The sequence below is a fragment of the Schistocerca cancellata genome, chromosome 7 (genome assembly GCF_023864275.1).
Source record: "Schistocerca cancellata isolate TAMUIC-IGC-003103 chromosome 7, iqSchCanc2.1, whole genome shotgun sequence".
Classification (NCBI taxonomy): Eukaryota; Metazoa; Arthropoda; class Insecta; order Orthoptera; family Acrididae; genus Schistocerca; species Schistocerca cancellata.
The window spans coordinates 373,245,369-373,260,143 of record NC_064632.1 but is presented as its reverse complement, the minus strand read 5'-3'; the positions used below and the strand labels follow the sequence as shown (position 1 = coordinate 373,260,143).

At 47.2% G+C, this 14,775-nt stretch overlaps 1 protein-coding gene across 1 annotated transcript in view; it reads right to left on the bottom strand.

The window, feature by feature from the left end:
- The window catches only part of LOC126092082 (E3 ubiquitin-protein ligase rnf8-like), a 183,520-nt gene that overhangs the window by 57,547 nt on the left and 111,198 nt on the right, over positions 1 to 14,775 (bottom strand). The window contains exon 8 of the mRNA XM_049907503.1: positions 12,136 to 12,368. Within this exon, the coding sequence (XP_049763460.1) occupies positions 12,136 to 12,368 (233 nt within the window). The remainder of the gene's footprint in view (positions 1 to 12,135; positions 12,369 to 14,775) is intronic.

Here is a 14,775-nt window from a genome sequence, read left to right as displayed (position 1 = left end):
TATTATTCTTGTGGTGTAGTCAGTCAATGTGGTTCACTGCTTTCCATTCTCCACATAAAAAGGAGCCATTAATCTCACAATGTACTGGCATACCAACTAGAATATCATGGTTGGTGAACTAAGAGGCTTGGCAAGGTCACATAATATATCAATAATTTAGCTACTGATGCTTTATCTATTATGTCATCATTGTGGTTCTCTTTCTATAGACAATATTTTACCAAATCCTGTACTGTCAAGCAGTTACAACGTTGTGTTTTTAAAAAGTGTGTATTCTATAGGATGTCACTTTCTCAGTTTTTCATTTCTTTTTCTTTATTTTTTGGGAAAAAAAGAGGACTTGAAAGAATTAAAGGAATCTGTAAGTGATTTGTTTGTATTCATTTTTATAGCTGAATGTCATTACCAGATATTTAAGTCACTCAAGGAATAGATCATAAACCACTGACTGATAACAAAGATGGTTCAACAGCTGTCTGATCAATCCAAAAATAGAATTTTAATTACTTGGCTGCTTGGTTAGTTGACTAGGGTGGGGTCAAAACAACAATGTCATTGGTCCCATGATAGAATGTGGCAGAGACTAAGGAAGGAACCACACAAACAGCAAAGTCCAGTCAACAGGAAGGGAAAACGGGCAAACAAAAAGGTAAAAGGAACAGGAGGGAGCGGGGGGGAAACAGGAGGGAGCGGGGGGGGGGGAAACAGGAGGGAGCGAGGGGGGGGGGGGGGGGAAACAGGAGGGAGCGGGGGGGGGAACAGGAGGGAGCGGGGGGGGGGAAACAGGAGGGAGCGGGGGGGGGGGGGGGAAACAGGAGGGAGCGGGGGGGGGGGGGGAAACAGGAGGGAGCGGGGGGGGGGGAAACAGGAGGGAGCGGGGGGGGGGGGAAACAGGAGGGAGCGGGGGGGGGGGAAACAGGAGGGAGCGGGGGGGGAAACAGGAGGGAGCGGGGGGGAAACAGGAGGGAGCGGGGGGGAAACAGGAGGGAGCGGGGGGGAAACAGGAGGGAGCGGGGGGGAAACAGGAGGGAGCGGGGGGGAAACAGGAGGGAGCGGGGGGGGAAACAGGAGGGAGCGGGGGGGAAACAGGAGGGAGCGGGGGGGAAACAGGAGGGAGCGGGGGGGAAACAGGAGGGAGCGGGGGGGGGAAACAGGAGGGAGCGGGGGGGGGAAACAGGAGGGAGCGGGGGGGGGAAACAGGAGGGAGCGGGGGGGAAACAGGAGGGAGCGGGGGGGAAACAGGAGGGAGCGGGGGGGAAACAGGAGGGAGCGGGGGGGAAACAGGAGGGAGCGGGGGGGAAACAGGAGGGAGCGGGGGGGAAACAGGAGGGAGCGGGGGGGAAACAGGAGGGAGCGGGGGGGAAACAGGAGGGAGCGGGGGGGGGGAACAGGAGGGAGCGGGGGGGGGAACAGGAGGGAGCGGGGGGGGGGAACAGGAGGGAGCGGGGGGGAAACAGGAGGGAGCGGGGGGGGAAACAGGAGGGAGCGGGGGGGGGGAAACAGGAGGGAGCGGGGGGGGAAACAGGAGGGAGCGGGGGGGGGGAAACAGGAGGGAGCGGGGGGGGGAAACAGGAGGGAGCGGGGGGGGGGAAACAGGAGGGAGCGGGGGGGGAAACAGGAGGGAGCGGGGGGGGGGGAAACAGGAGGGAGCGGGGGGGGAAACAGGAGGGAGCGGGGGGGGAAACAGGAGGGAGCGGGGGGGAAACAGGAGGGAGCGGGGGGGAAACAGGAGGGAGCGGGGGGAAACAGGAGGGAGCGGGGGGGAAACAGGAGGGAGCGGGGGGGAAACAGGAGGGAGCGGGGGGGAAACAGGAGGGAGCGGGGGGGAAACAGGAGGGAGCGGGGGGGAAACAGGAGGGAGCGGGGGGGAAACAGGAGGGAGCGGGGGGGAAACAGGAGGGAGCGGGGGGGGAAACAGGAGGGAGCGGGGGGGAAACAGGAGGGAGCGGGGGGAAACAGGAGGGAGCGGGGGGGAAACAGGAGGGAGCGGGGGGGAAACAGGAGGGAGCGGGGGGGAAACAGGAGGGAGCGGGGGGGAAACAGGAGGGAGCGGGGGGGAAACAGGAGGGAGCGGGGGGGAAACAGGAGGGAGCGGGGGGGAAACAGGAGGGAGCGGGGGGGAAACAGGAGGGAGCGGGGGGGAAACAGGAGGGAGCGGGGGGGAAACAGGAGGGAGCGGGGGGGAAACAGGAGGGAGCGGGGGGGAAACAGGAGGGAGCGGGGGGGAAACAGGAGGGAGCGGGGGGGAAACAGGAGGGAGCGGGGGGGAAACAGGAGGGAGCGGGGGGGAAACAGGAGGGAGCGGGGGGGAAACAGGAGGGAGCGGGGGGGGAACAGGAGGGAGCGGGGGGGAAACAGGAGGGAGCGGGGGGGAAACAGGAGGGAGCGGGGGGGAAACAGGAGGGAGCGGGGGGGAAACAGGAGGGAGCGGGGGGGAAACAGGAGGGAGCGGGGGGGAAACAGGAGGGAGCGGGGGGGAAACAGGAGGGAGCGGGGGGGAAACAGGAGGGAGCGGGGGGAAACAGGAGGGAGCGGGGGGGAAACAGGAGGGAGCGGGGGGGAAACAGGAGGGAGCGGGGGGGAAACAGGAGGGAGCGGGGGGAAACAGGAGGGAGCGGGGGGGAAACAGGAGGGAGCGGGGGGGAAACAGGAGGGAGCGGGGGGGAAACAGGAGGGAGCGGGGGGGAAACAGGAGGGAGCGGGGGGGAAACAGGAGGGAGCGGGGGGGAAACAGGAGGGAGCGGGGGGGAAACAGGAGGGAGCGGGGGGGAAACAGGAGGGAGCGGGGGGGAAACAGGAGGGAGCGGGGGGAAACAGGAGGGAGCGGGGGGGAAACAGGAGGGAGCGGGGGGTGTCTGAGCACCAGCACCACCTCTGTCCCATCCTGATCCCCACACTGTACCATGATCACGACACAATGGGGACAATACCAAGGGAAGAAGAAACAAGAAAAGACGAAACAAAACTGTACAAAAGACCAAGATGAAAGAAAAGGGAAAAGGGAAGAGAACCTGGCCGGTGAGGGCACAAAGCCACGGCCTCCATAACCAATGCCAACACTAACTGAGGGACTCAAATTCCAGAGAAATTAAACCTTAAGGACAAACCACTTTGGCAAAGAAAAATGAGGAAGGATGTAACCATGCAAAGGTCATCTGCTAACAACCTGGGCAAGGAAGGAAGGAGGGTATACTTAGAGTGTTGGGCCAACAGGTGGGGACAGTCCAGCAAAATATGGATCATCATGAGGGGGAGTACCGCAACTCATCCATATACACAGACCAGAGGAGACCAATGGTTCGATGGAAGCCACAAGTAAAAAAAAAATAATAATAATAATAATACGCAGATTGAAGAAAACTGCAAGAAGATGACTGTATTTTGTAAGTGAGATATATTGGAAAAATCCGGGAATTTTTTTCCCTGTTCATGTATACAAGCCGATTTTCCCCTCTCAGTGGAGAGCATATTCTGGTTCCTGTCCTTACACCTTACAAGGATCCATTTTACCTTAATAGTTACCACCCAATCAGTCTGACCAACATCCAGTGCACGTTATGTGAACCAATGGTGGCTTGGTGGCTCAGTTGGGTCCTCAGATCTTGGGATCTTTTATCTTCTTACCAGTGTGGCTTTTGGGAGGGATGGTCTCTGATTGATTCAAACTGCAGTTTCCAATCAAAGTATATAATCGATCACAGACTGTCCGTCCTGAAATCCACACTGGTAAGAAGATAAGAGATCAAGATTTTAAGAGCCAATGAGCCATGGTCGGTTCAAGTAACTTGCAGGAGATATAGGTCAGACTGTCACAGAGTGATGTACTTCTCGCAAGTGAGAGACTGTTTGTTTACTCTTAGGACAATGTATCTTTGACTTGTTATATTGTATGTTCTGTGACTATGAAATAAAGTGTTGTTAGACTGCTAATCGCGGCTCTACTGTGATTCACGACATAAGAGTTTGGTGCCGGAACCCGGGAATAGACTTTGCCCGAGACAATTCCACGATTGTCGTAATGAACCGAATTCTAGACGCACGTCACGCAGCAATACTACGACGGGGTTTACTGCAGCGATTTGTTACACCACGCAACAAGCTCTTCGACGACAACCGCCATCATACACAGCTAAGTTCAATTGAATTATCACGCAACATGTTTTGTAGTGCCATTTGTAAAGGCAACTGATTACATTATTGCCGCTGTGTACTGCTATTGTAGCTGTTCGATTAGCGCTTTAACGAATTATCAGATCCTACGCTATGCCTGTAGATTGTTTATGACTAGTGCTGCCATCTAGCGACCATCAATTGAACTACTTCGACTAGCGATCCAAAGATAACGCCTTACTAGGACCAGCTGATCGCTAGCCGACACTGCTTTAAACTTTCGAGTAATCGGACGGAATGGACGTGCCAGACCACAAACCATAAGCGCAATTACACTCTCTAAAGAGAAAACGTATGAGAGAAAGAGAAAACATTACGCGACTCGTGGCTGAAGTTGCAAGGTTGCCCGACACATCGGAAATCTCTGATTATAAATATTACAATGACAGATTGGGAAGCGTTCTGGACCGCCTCGTTAAATTAGATGAGGATATTCACGAGTTGTTACACGATGGCGAATACGAAGATGATGTTCCTAAATGCGAAGATTATATAGACACCGCGAAACTCACAATTTCCCGATTGTCTCACGAAATAGGGAAACAGCTTGCGAAATCGGTAGCAGACATAAAGATTCCCGACAATCCGCCGGCACAATCTGTAACAATGAGTGTTCCCACAGCTTCAGTAAAACTTCCGCCGATCAAACTTGAGCCTTTTTCAGACGATATTGAGACATGGGCGCGATTCTGGGAGCAGTTTGAGCAGTCGGTTGACAAAGATCCGACGGTAACTACAATCAATAAACACATTTTTCTTCGCAGCTATCTCTCAGGAGAACCAAAGCATTTAGTGGACGGTATTGCGGTGACGGCCGAGACGTACGCAGAAACGAAGAGGATTCTCCAAGCGCGTTATGGCAACAAGGATCGAATAATTCAAGCCCACTTAGATTATCTCAAAGCCATAAAACCAATTAAGCTGTCCACCCCAGAGGAACTTAATTCAACATTCATTGAATGCCAGCGACGTATTCAAGCTCTCCGGGCACTTGGGGAAGACGTGAACGGATACGGTCGAGTCCTCGCGCTGAAAATTTTACGCGCTTTTCCGGATGATATATGCCGCCGCTGGATAATTCACGCCAAGCGTACAGGAATATCCAAAGGGGACATTTTGCAACTGATGGAGTTCCTGAACGAGGAAGTCGACGGGGCGCTTACCACGCAGAAGATACGCGGTGAATTTTCAAGCACTTCTAATAACCTTCCCACAGCGTCCACACTTCACGTACACACGAAATCTAAAAGATCGACTCCGAAGGATACCAGCGTAAAGGAACCATTCTGTGTCTTTTGTGAATCTGACGGTCATTGGGCGCAAGACTGTAAGAAGATCTTACGCGTTAATGATCGAATAGATAAATTGAAACAGCAAACAGATGCTTTCTTTGTCTTCAACGTGGGCACAAAGTGTCAAATTGCAAAAGGAAAGAAAAGGCTCGGTGTGTTAACTGTAAAAGACTGCATCATAAGTCCATTTGTGAGGAACGAAAGGATATTAGGGGTCCTGCGGGTCAGACAAACGTTACTTCCGTGGGAAAGGTATCTGTCGCTCCTCACGGATATACGTACCTTCAGAGAGCTCAAGTATGCGTCTCAGGACCTACAGGATTGAGCAGGACAATGCGATGTCTACTGGACGCAGGTAGTCAGTCCAGTTTCATAGCAAAATCGCTGATTGATGATCCGAAACTGCAAACGGTAGACCGACATGAACTAACCGTTTGGTCCTTTGAATCAAACCCTACACGCCCACGCCACCGCAGGCTTGTTCAATTTAATATGAAGGGGCTTTGGCAGAATTCTTCAGTGCCACTTACTGCCTTCGAAAGTACTCACGTTATTTCTCACCAGCCTTCAGTTCCACACCATATAAAGAGTTTACCAGATGCCCGTAAGATTACACTAGCAGATCCGAAAACCGATTCAACAGAAGATCTTCCTGTGGAGATTCTTGTAGGAGGAGATTTTTATTGGAAGATAGTGAAGCACAATTCGCCCATACGCATCTCTGAAACCTTAGTGTTAGTTCCTTCTCTGTTTGGCTGGATACTTAGTGGTAACAAGTCACAAGCCTGTGTGCATGCGACCGTGGTAAATTTTGCTCAGACTGACCGATCTCCTCTGCACTCGGAAAATGATTTCAGACGCTTTTGGGACTTGGAAACTGCAGGGATTACTGCCGATCAGGATCTACCTGTGAACAACAAGGATACGAGACTTCTTGAAGAGTTTAGAGCATCTTTCTCTATAAAGGATCATCAAGCAGTCGTTACACTTCACAAAATGCAACATAAAGTGCTTTTGAGTAACAGACCTATCGGGGAAAAATGATTCAAGCACCTTAGGGAAAGGTTTCAACGTCAAGAGACCTTTAAGCAAATGTATTTCGATCTTATGCTAGACTACATTACGAAGGGGCAAGTAGAGGTCGCTCCCACCCCACTCTCAGGAAAGGAGCTATTTTATCTCCCTCATCATGCAGTGAGGAAGGAGAAATACGGAACTACTAAGTGGAGAATAGTCTTTGACGCCTCATCTCACGAAAACAATGCACCTTCTCTGAATGAGGTATTAGAAGTAGGACCAAACCTATTACCAGAGATTCTGGAAATTTTACTGCGTTTCAGATTATATTCTATGGCTATCGTCGCGGACATCACACAAGCTTTCCTTCAATTAACCTTGAACGAAAAGGACAAAGACTTGACCAGATTTTTCTGGTTCAAGATTAGCCAGGATCAAACAGGAAATCTTCAAACGACGGACGAACTAACAGAATACCGTTTTAACAGACTTCCATTCGGCCTGACCTGCAGCCCATTTTTACTTTCTGCAACACTAAGAGAACTTGCCGACAAGTGTATGACAGCATTTCCCACCGTAGCGCCACTTATAAACAAGACTGCATACATGGACGACTTTGTCATCTCAGTAGAAGGTGATAATTTGGTTATAACTATATACTATGAACTTGTAACCCTAATGAAATTGATCAGTCTCCCCTTATCAAAATGGGCTACCAACTGTGAACAACTCCACACTATCTGGAGGGCAGAAGGGCGAGAACTCCACACCCAGACTCAAGTTTTAGGTGTAGACTGGAACACCGCAGGCGACTACTTCTGTATCGATCCTAGCGAAATCATCACAAGGTCGTCAGAAGAGCCAGCCACCAAACGATTCCTTTTACAATGTACGGCTAAATTCTATGACCCACTTGGACTGCTTTCCCCAGTTTCTCTTGTTGGGAAATTGCTATTCCAGGACACATGGTGCCGAGGAATTGGCTGGGATGAACTTATGCCCTGGGACTTAAGGGCACGATGGCGCACTTGGATATCTAGCTTACCTTCATTGTCACGTATACGTGTCCCTAGATGGATAGCTACAGCTCATGGAAGAGACTCTCAGCTGCACGTATTCTGTGACGCCTCGGAAAAGGCATATGGAGCAGCTTTGTACATTCGTACTGTCTTAGATGACGACGTCGTAACCCATTTAGTCTGTAGGAAGAACAGACTTGCTCCTATTAAGAAGGTGACATTGCCTCTACTCGAACTTTCAGCAGCAGTAGTTGGGACCAGACTATTGTGTTACTTTTGCCACGCAACAGACTTTAAAATTGCCCGTGCGATACTGTGGACGGATTCTACAATAACACTAAGTTGGATTCGCTGTGATCCTAACAGATGGAAGACCTTCGTTTGTAATCGGGTAACTGAGATACAAACACACACGACTCCCACGCAATAGAAACACTGCCCAGGACCAGACAATCCTGCTGACCACCTCTCACGTGGACTCCTTGGCTACCAAATGAATTCTCTGGATATTTGGTGGCATGGGCCACCTTGGCTCACACACCCTCCAGAATGCTGGCCAAACGATACTCGAACGATGGTACGACTTCCTCCCGAAGAAAAGAGGAAGAAAACCCAGAGCCAAGTTTTGTCGATATCTACACCAATTAGTCTTTTGAACTTACTTAAATTTAGCTCGTACTGGAAGCTCATTCGTATCACAGCATGGACTCTCCGTTTCCTACACAACATTCGTCAGAAGAATAAATCTTCAGGAGAACTTACAGCCACCGAATTATCAGCTGCCAAAATGTATTGGATTCGAGTGGGCCAGAGAGATTCCTTCCCAAACGAATTACATGCACTTCAGAATAACTTACCACTGCCAAGGGAGTCTAAAATCGCACGATACAATCCTTTCCTAGAAGATGGACTGATACGTCTAGGAGGTCGACTGCAGTGCACTAGCCTAAATAGGGAACAAAAACATCCTATACTCCTTGACGGTTCCCACCACTTCACACAATTGGTTATTCGAGAGACACACATCCGCCTTCATCACTTTGGTGTTCGTTCTGCACTATCCGAACTGCGAACCGAATTTTGGATCCTTAGACCTCGTCAGGCCATCAAAAGAATCCTATACTCATGCCTCGCATGCAATATCTTGAAGAATCCACGAGGGCAACAGATCGAAGCACCGCTGCCACCTGAACGAGTTTCACCTGCCAAACCATTTGCTGTAACCGGAATAGACTTTGCTGGCCAACTATTCATCAAAGTGGGGAAGGAAATGCACAAGTCATATATCACTCTTTTCACATGTGCTACCACACGAGCTGTACACCTCGAACTCTGTACAGACTTGTCAACGAACTAGTTTCTTATGGCACTTCAGCGATTTGCCGGAAGACGCGGACTACCCCACACGATATATACAGATAACGCGAAAACATTCCACGCCACGAATATGGAGCTAGCCCAACTTTGGAAGGCATTAACCACCACAAAATCTTATCAGTTCCTCGCCCACCACAGTATTACCTGGAAATTCATTGTCTCCCATGCAGCTTGGTGGGGAGGATGGTGGGAAAGAATGGTGGGCATTATGAAGCGTTGCCTACGGGAGGTACTGGGACTCGCAAAGCTCACTGAGGAACAACTGAACACCACTTTGATCAGTATTGAAGCCGCGGTGAACTCCAGGCCCATCACACCAGGAGACGATTGTGATACACTCACATCATCCCATTTTCTGACAGGAGAAAAACTTACGACTATTCCAACGGGACCAGAGCCTTCAGCGAGCACGAATTTAACAAAGGAATTCCAACTGAGACAGCAACTCTGAGACAGTTTTTGGAACCGTTGGGTTAAAGAATACCTATTGGAGCTCCGGAACTACCACGAAGTTAAATGCCCATCAGGACGAGTCATCCCCTTTCGCCCTGGCGACATCGTGCTGATCCAAGAGGACCTTCGTCCGCGACATATGTGGAAGAAGGCCAGGATAGAAAAGGTACTATCAGGAAGAGACGGCAGGGTAAGGACGATAATACTCCGGACACCAGAAGGTCACATCATTAGTCGTCCTGTGCAGCTGGCCGTACCTTTGGAGGTCGACCAGGGTGGGGAGGATGTCACAGAGTGATGTACTTCTCGCAAGTGAGAGACTGTTTGTTTACTCTTAGGACAATGTATCTTTGACTTGTTATATTATATGTTCTGTGACTATGAAATAAAGCGTTGTTAGACTGCTAATCGCGGCTCTACGGTGATTCACGACACAGACTGACTGGCTAGTAACTATTAAGGTACAATGGATCCTTGCCAGGCTGAAAAACAGGAAACAGAATACACTCTGTCCATTGAGGGGGAAAATTGGGGTGTACACATGAACAAGTAAAAAAAATTCCAGATTTTTCCCAGATATTATGGTTAAAAAATACTGTTTTTCCTGGGTGAAAACACACTTTTTCCGTGTTAAATGACAGTAGCTTTCCCGCAGATTTTCCTTTGGAACTGTACAAGTTATCAATCCTTTCAATGGTCTATATTACGAATTGCCCTACCATATGGACTGGCTACAAGTGCTGGTGACCTAGGGAGGGGCGGAGGTGGCCTATGGTGGGAAAAGGAAGAGGGAAGGGAAAGAAGGCAAGGTATTCACACTGTAGTTGCTAGGGAGGGAGTTGTTCTTCCCCAAATGGCTCACAGTACAGAATAAAAAATTAGAAGTGGTGGTCAAACCCCCAAAGGGGGACCAAACATGTAGGATGAAAAGAAGAGGGCAGAGAGGAAGGAATGAGGACTGGGAGGGAGGGGCACTGGGAAGGAAATGCAGCCTGGGAAGGAAGAATCGGGCACAACAGCTCGGGGGCCAGTGAACAACATGCGCGAACTCACGAAAGAACCATGAGCCCCCTGGAGGGAATTGTGATACATAGCAACAGAGACTATTACAGGCAAAATAAATGCCACATTTTAGTGACACAGTAGCATGTTTTTAATTGCTAATTTTTTAAAATTGTCAGTAGTGTGAATATTGTAGTAACTCTAAAGACATCTCAATTTGGATGTTTATTAACAAATGCAATGACTGTTACATATGTGAGGAAACTGCTGGCCAGTGCCTTCGATGTGTTGTAGCTTGTACTCCACCTGTAACTAGATAAGTCAATTTTATTAGCCTGTTTTTGTTTATTGTTTAATAATAATTCAGACAGTTTGTTTCTTTCTCAGAGCATTTAAATTTTTGTGTACAGCAGATGTGAGTTGTTTTCTGATGACAAACTAGAAAGTCTTAAAATACTTACTTTGAGTTAGTTTCTACCTGCTGTTACAGCTTATCCTTTGGACTAAGCATGTTTTTCTCACTCAAGCACAAAATATTTATATTCCACGTGTTATTTATTCCTTGCCCTGATTATATTTTGTTATTTTTTTTTTGTTGTTTGGGGAAGATGGATACAAAATGTTGAGAAAACATCTTAGAGAGAGAGAGAGAGAGAGAGAGAGAGAGAGAGAGAGAGAGAGAGAGTAATTTTTCCAACAACACGGTTTGCTTTGTAAATCTCTTCCCAGGGTTCATTGCAAAAGTTTTCTCCAAACATCATGCCTCAATCACTAACAATATTAATTTGACCCTCAACTTTTATGATGTGAACCTGGCTGCATTTACTTTACACTGGCACAGCAGTTGGGTTGGGGCAAGAGGTTGTTCTGGTGAAGGGAGCGAGGAGAAGATGGCAGAGAGCAAGAGATTATTTATGACAAAATCACTAAAGATAGAGCACAAATTCAGATTAATGGAAGGGAAGGGAAGGGAAGGAAATCGGCCACTTCTTCAAATCAATCATCCCAGTATTTGACTTGAACGATTTAGGGGAACAATTGGAAACTGAAATTTGGTTGGTTGGATAGGCAATGTAACAACCTCCTCATTGGTAATGCAGCATACTAATCACTGCATCATCAGATCCTTTCTCCATGAAATAATTTATTGGGAGCTGAAATTTGGTTGGTCGGATGGGCAATATAACAACCTCCTTATTGGTAATGCAGCATACTAATCACTGCTTCATCAGATCCTTTGCCAATGAAATAATTTAGTTCCATGTATAAGCTGTTTCATAAGGGTTGTGACAGTCAGAATACAAATTAAGCAACTAATTCTGCAATCACGCCCTTAGGAACACACACTGTTAACCATTTGCTATGTCATTAATTGCCTAAGGTGACACTGGATGGGGTATGGAGCAGGGTGTAGTAAGCACATTGCTCTCCCAAATATTGTCAGCTTTGAAAATCCTTGAGCCACTACTCATTCAAGCAAGTCCTCAACTGGGCTCATGATCCTGGGTACATCCCTTTTTCATCTTACCAAGGAGAAATCCTTAGCAGTACCGGGAACTGAACCCAGATCCTCAACATAGCACTCCAATATCCTATGGAGGCAGACTGTCAATATGAAAAAATTCTTTAAAATGTTTCTTAAAACTAAGAACTGATATTATGTAATCTTTGGCACAATTTGTGACAATTTCTATTCCATTACAACATTTTGATCAGGGTTAACTATGAAACATACCGACTCATACAAGTTGGCAATAATATATCAACCAGTACAGTAAAAGATCTGAACGAAAATTAATACTTACAGCCACAAACAACTCATTGCATATACTACATTGCAGTTCTGTTTCCATCAGTTCTCCAAAATTGTGCAAAATTTCTTCTCGCGCCTGGAGTGTATTAACAGAAGCTGACTGCACAGCTTCACTTAATTCCTTTTCTAACATTTCTCTTTTCTGATCAACAATGATTAAATTCTGTTTCACTTTCTCTAATTCCTCAGTTAGTTTCCCAACATCTTCTTTTGCTTCCGATTTCTCTGGAAAGATAAGCAGCAAATTGTCTTCAGTAAATCACATCAAACTTTTTAACATTTCTCACAAATTCAGCAAGGTACTTATTAAAATATTGCCACATTATTGTGTATTAGCATGATTATTGTCGATGTCCCTACACTTGCTACCAATCTTGGTTTCTTTCACTGTTATGTATATTCTAGCATGCAATACATTTACGTGTGCAGCCCGTAACTTTGCAACATCCTTAATATATCCGCAACTAATATTATAACAAAATCTACATTTTCAAAGAATTCTTACTTTCACTGACACACACAAACATGACCTAGGGATCAGATCACCTGCCAGAACAGCAGGAACAGGTTGAAGGGAGTGGGAATTGGTCAAAGGAGTTGGGGGAGCCGGAACCCTAAGAAGAGAGGAGCAGGACCAATTCCTCAAGGGGGCAGCCATGGTCACGGGGTGTGGGGAGGATGAGGTTGGAGTGGTGGAAGGTGCAGGGTTGAGGGGGCAGAGGAGACAGGAATGGTCGACGGTTAGGTGGGACCTGGGTAAGATGTGTTGTTATGCCCACATAAAAACTATGCACATTAATTACAGCCCTATTAGTAAACAATATAACTGCTTTTACAAGTGGATCAGATAGGAAATGACTGTGATGACTGTGCAACATGTGGCGGCGAAGTGTTTTGGCAAGTGGGTCCAGAGAGGAAATATTCATGGGGTGCAAGATTGTAAGCAAGAGTTGCACATTGACTATGATCATGTGTCGGATGAGTGGGCTGTGGAACAACACTACTGAATTTTCGTGACACCATCTGATGCAATACTCTAAAACCTTTGGATAAGACTCAAACACCACTATATGATAGTAGTTGCACAAATCCATTAATGCTGGTTAAAAAACTGACAGAGCAGCACTCCTAGTTTTACACGCATAAACTTGCTAGCCCCCACCCCTCTATAAACCATGGACCTTGCCATTGGTGTGATATAGATAGCCGTATTGTATGTGCAACCACAATGAAGGGGTGTCTGTTGAGAGGCCATGCAAACGTGTGGTTCCTGAAGACGGGCAGCAGCCCTTTCAGTAGTTGCAGGGGCAACAGTCTGGATGATTGACTGATCTGGTCTTGTAACATTAACCAAAATGGCCTTGTTGTGCTGGTACTGCAAACAGCTGAAAGCAAGGGGAAACTACAGCCACAATTTTTCCCACGGGCACACAGATTTACTGTATGGTTAAATAATGATGGGTAACATATTCCAGAGGAAAAATAGTCCTCCATTCGGATCTCCAGGCAGAGACTAGTCAGGAGGACATTGTTATCAGAAGAAACAAAACTGGCATTCTACGGATCGGAGTGTGGATGTCAGGTCCCTTAACCGGGCAGGTAGGTTAAAAAATTTGAAATGGGAAACGGATAGTTTAAAGTTAGATATAGTGGGAATTAGTGAAGTTTGGTGGATGGAGGAGCAAGACAAGGGTAGCGGAGTATGTGTGGAGTGCACATGGGGTTTTTTAGGTTAGAGAATTCCCTCCCTAGGCCCGACAAGACACCTCCTGAGATGCGGCAAGGTAGGAGTAGGCAAAATGCAACAGGGAATAACAATATTAATGTGCTAATAGTAAACTGCAGGAGCGTCTATAGAAAGGTCCAAGAACTACTCTCATTAATAAATGGTCACAACACCCATATAGTACTAGGGACATAAAGTTGGCTGAAACCAGACGTAAACAATAATGAAATCCTAAACTCAGATTGGAATGTATACCACAGAGACAGGCTGGACAGTGAAGGGGGAGGTGTGTTTATAGCAATAAGAAGTGCAATAGTATCAAAGGAAATTGACGGAGATACTAAGTGTGAAATAATTTGGGTGAAGGTCATGGATAAAGCAGGCTCAGACATGGTAATTGGATGTCTCTATAGGCCCCCTGGCTCAGCAGCTGTTGTGGCTGAGCACCTGAAGGATAATTTGGAAAATATTTCGAGTAGATTTCCCCACCATGTTACAGTTCTGGATGGAGATTTTAATTTGCCGAATATAGACTGGGAGACTCAAACATTCATAACGGGTGGCAGGGACAAAGAACCCAGTGAAATTTTTTTAAGTGCTTTATCTGAAAACTACCTTGAGCAGTTAAACAGAGAACTGACTCGTGGCGATAACATATTAGGCCTTCTGGTGACAAACAGACCCGAACTATTTGAAACAGTTAACGCAGAACAGGGAATCAGCGATCATAAAGCTGTTACTGCATCGATGATTTCAGCCGTAAATAGAAATATTAAAAAAGGTAGGAAGATTTTTCTGTTTAGCAAAAGTGACAAAAAGCAGATTACAGAGTACCTGACAGCTCAACACAAAAGTTTTGTCTCAAGTACTGATAGTGTTGAGGATCATTGGACAAAGTTCAAAACC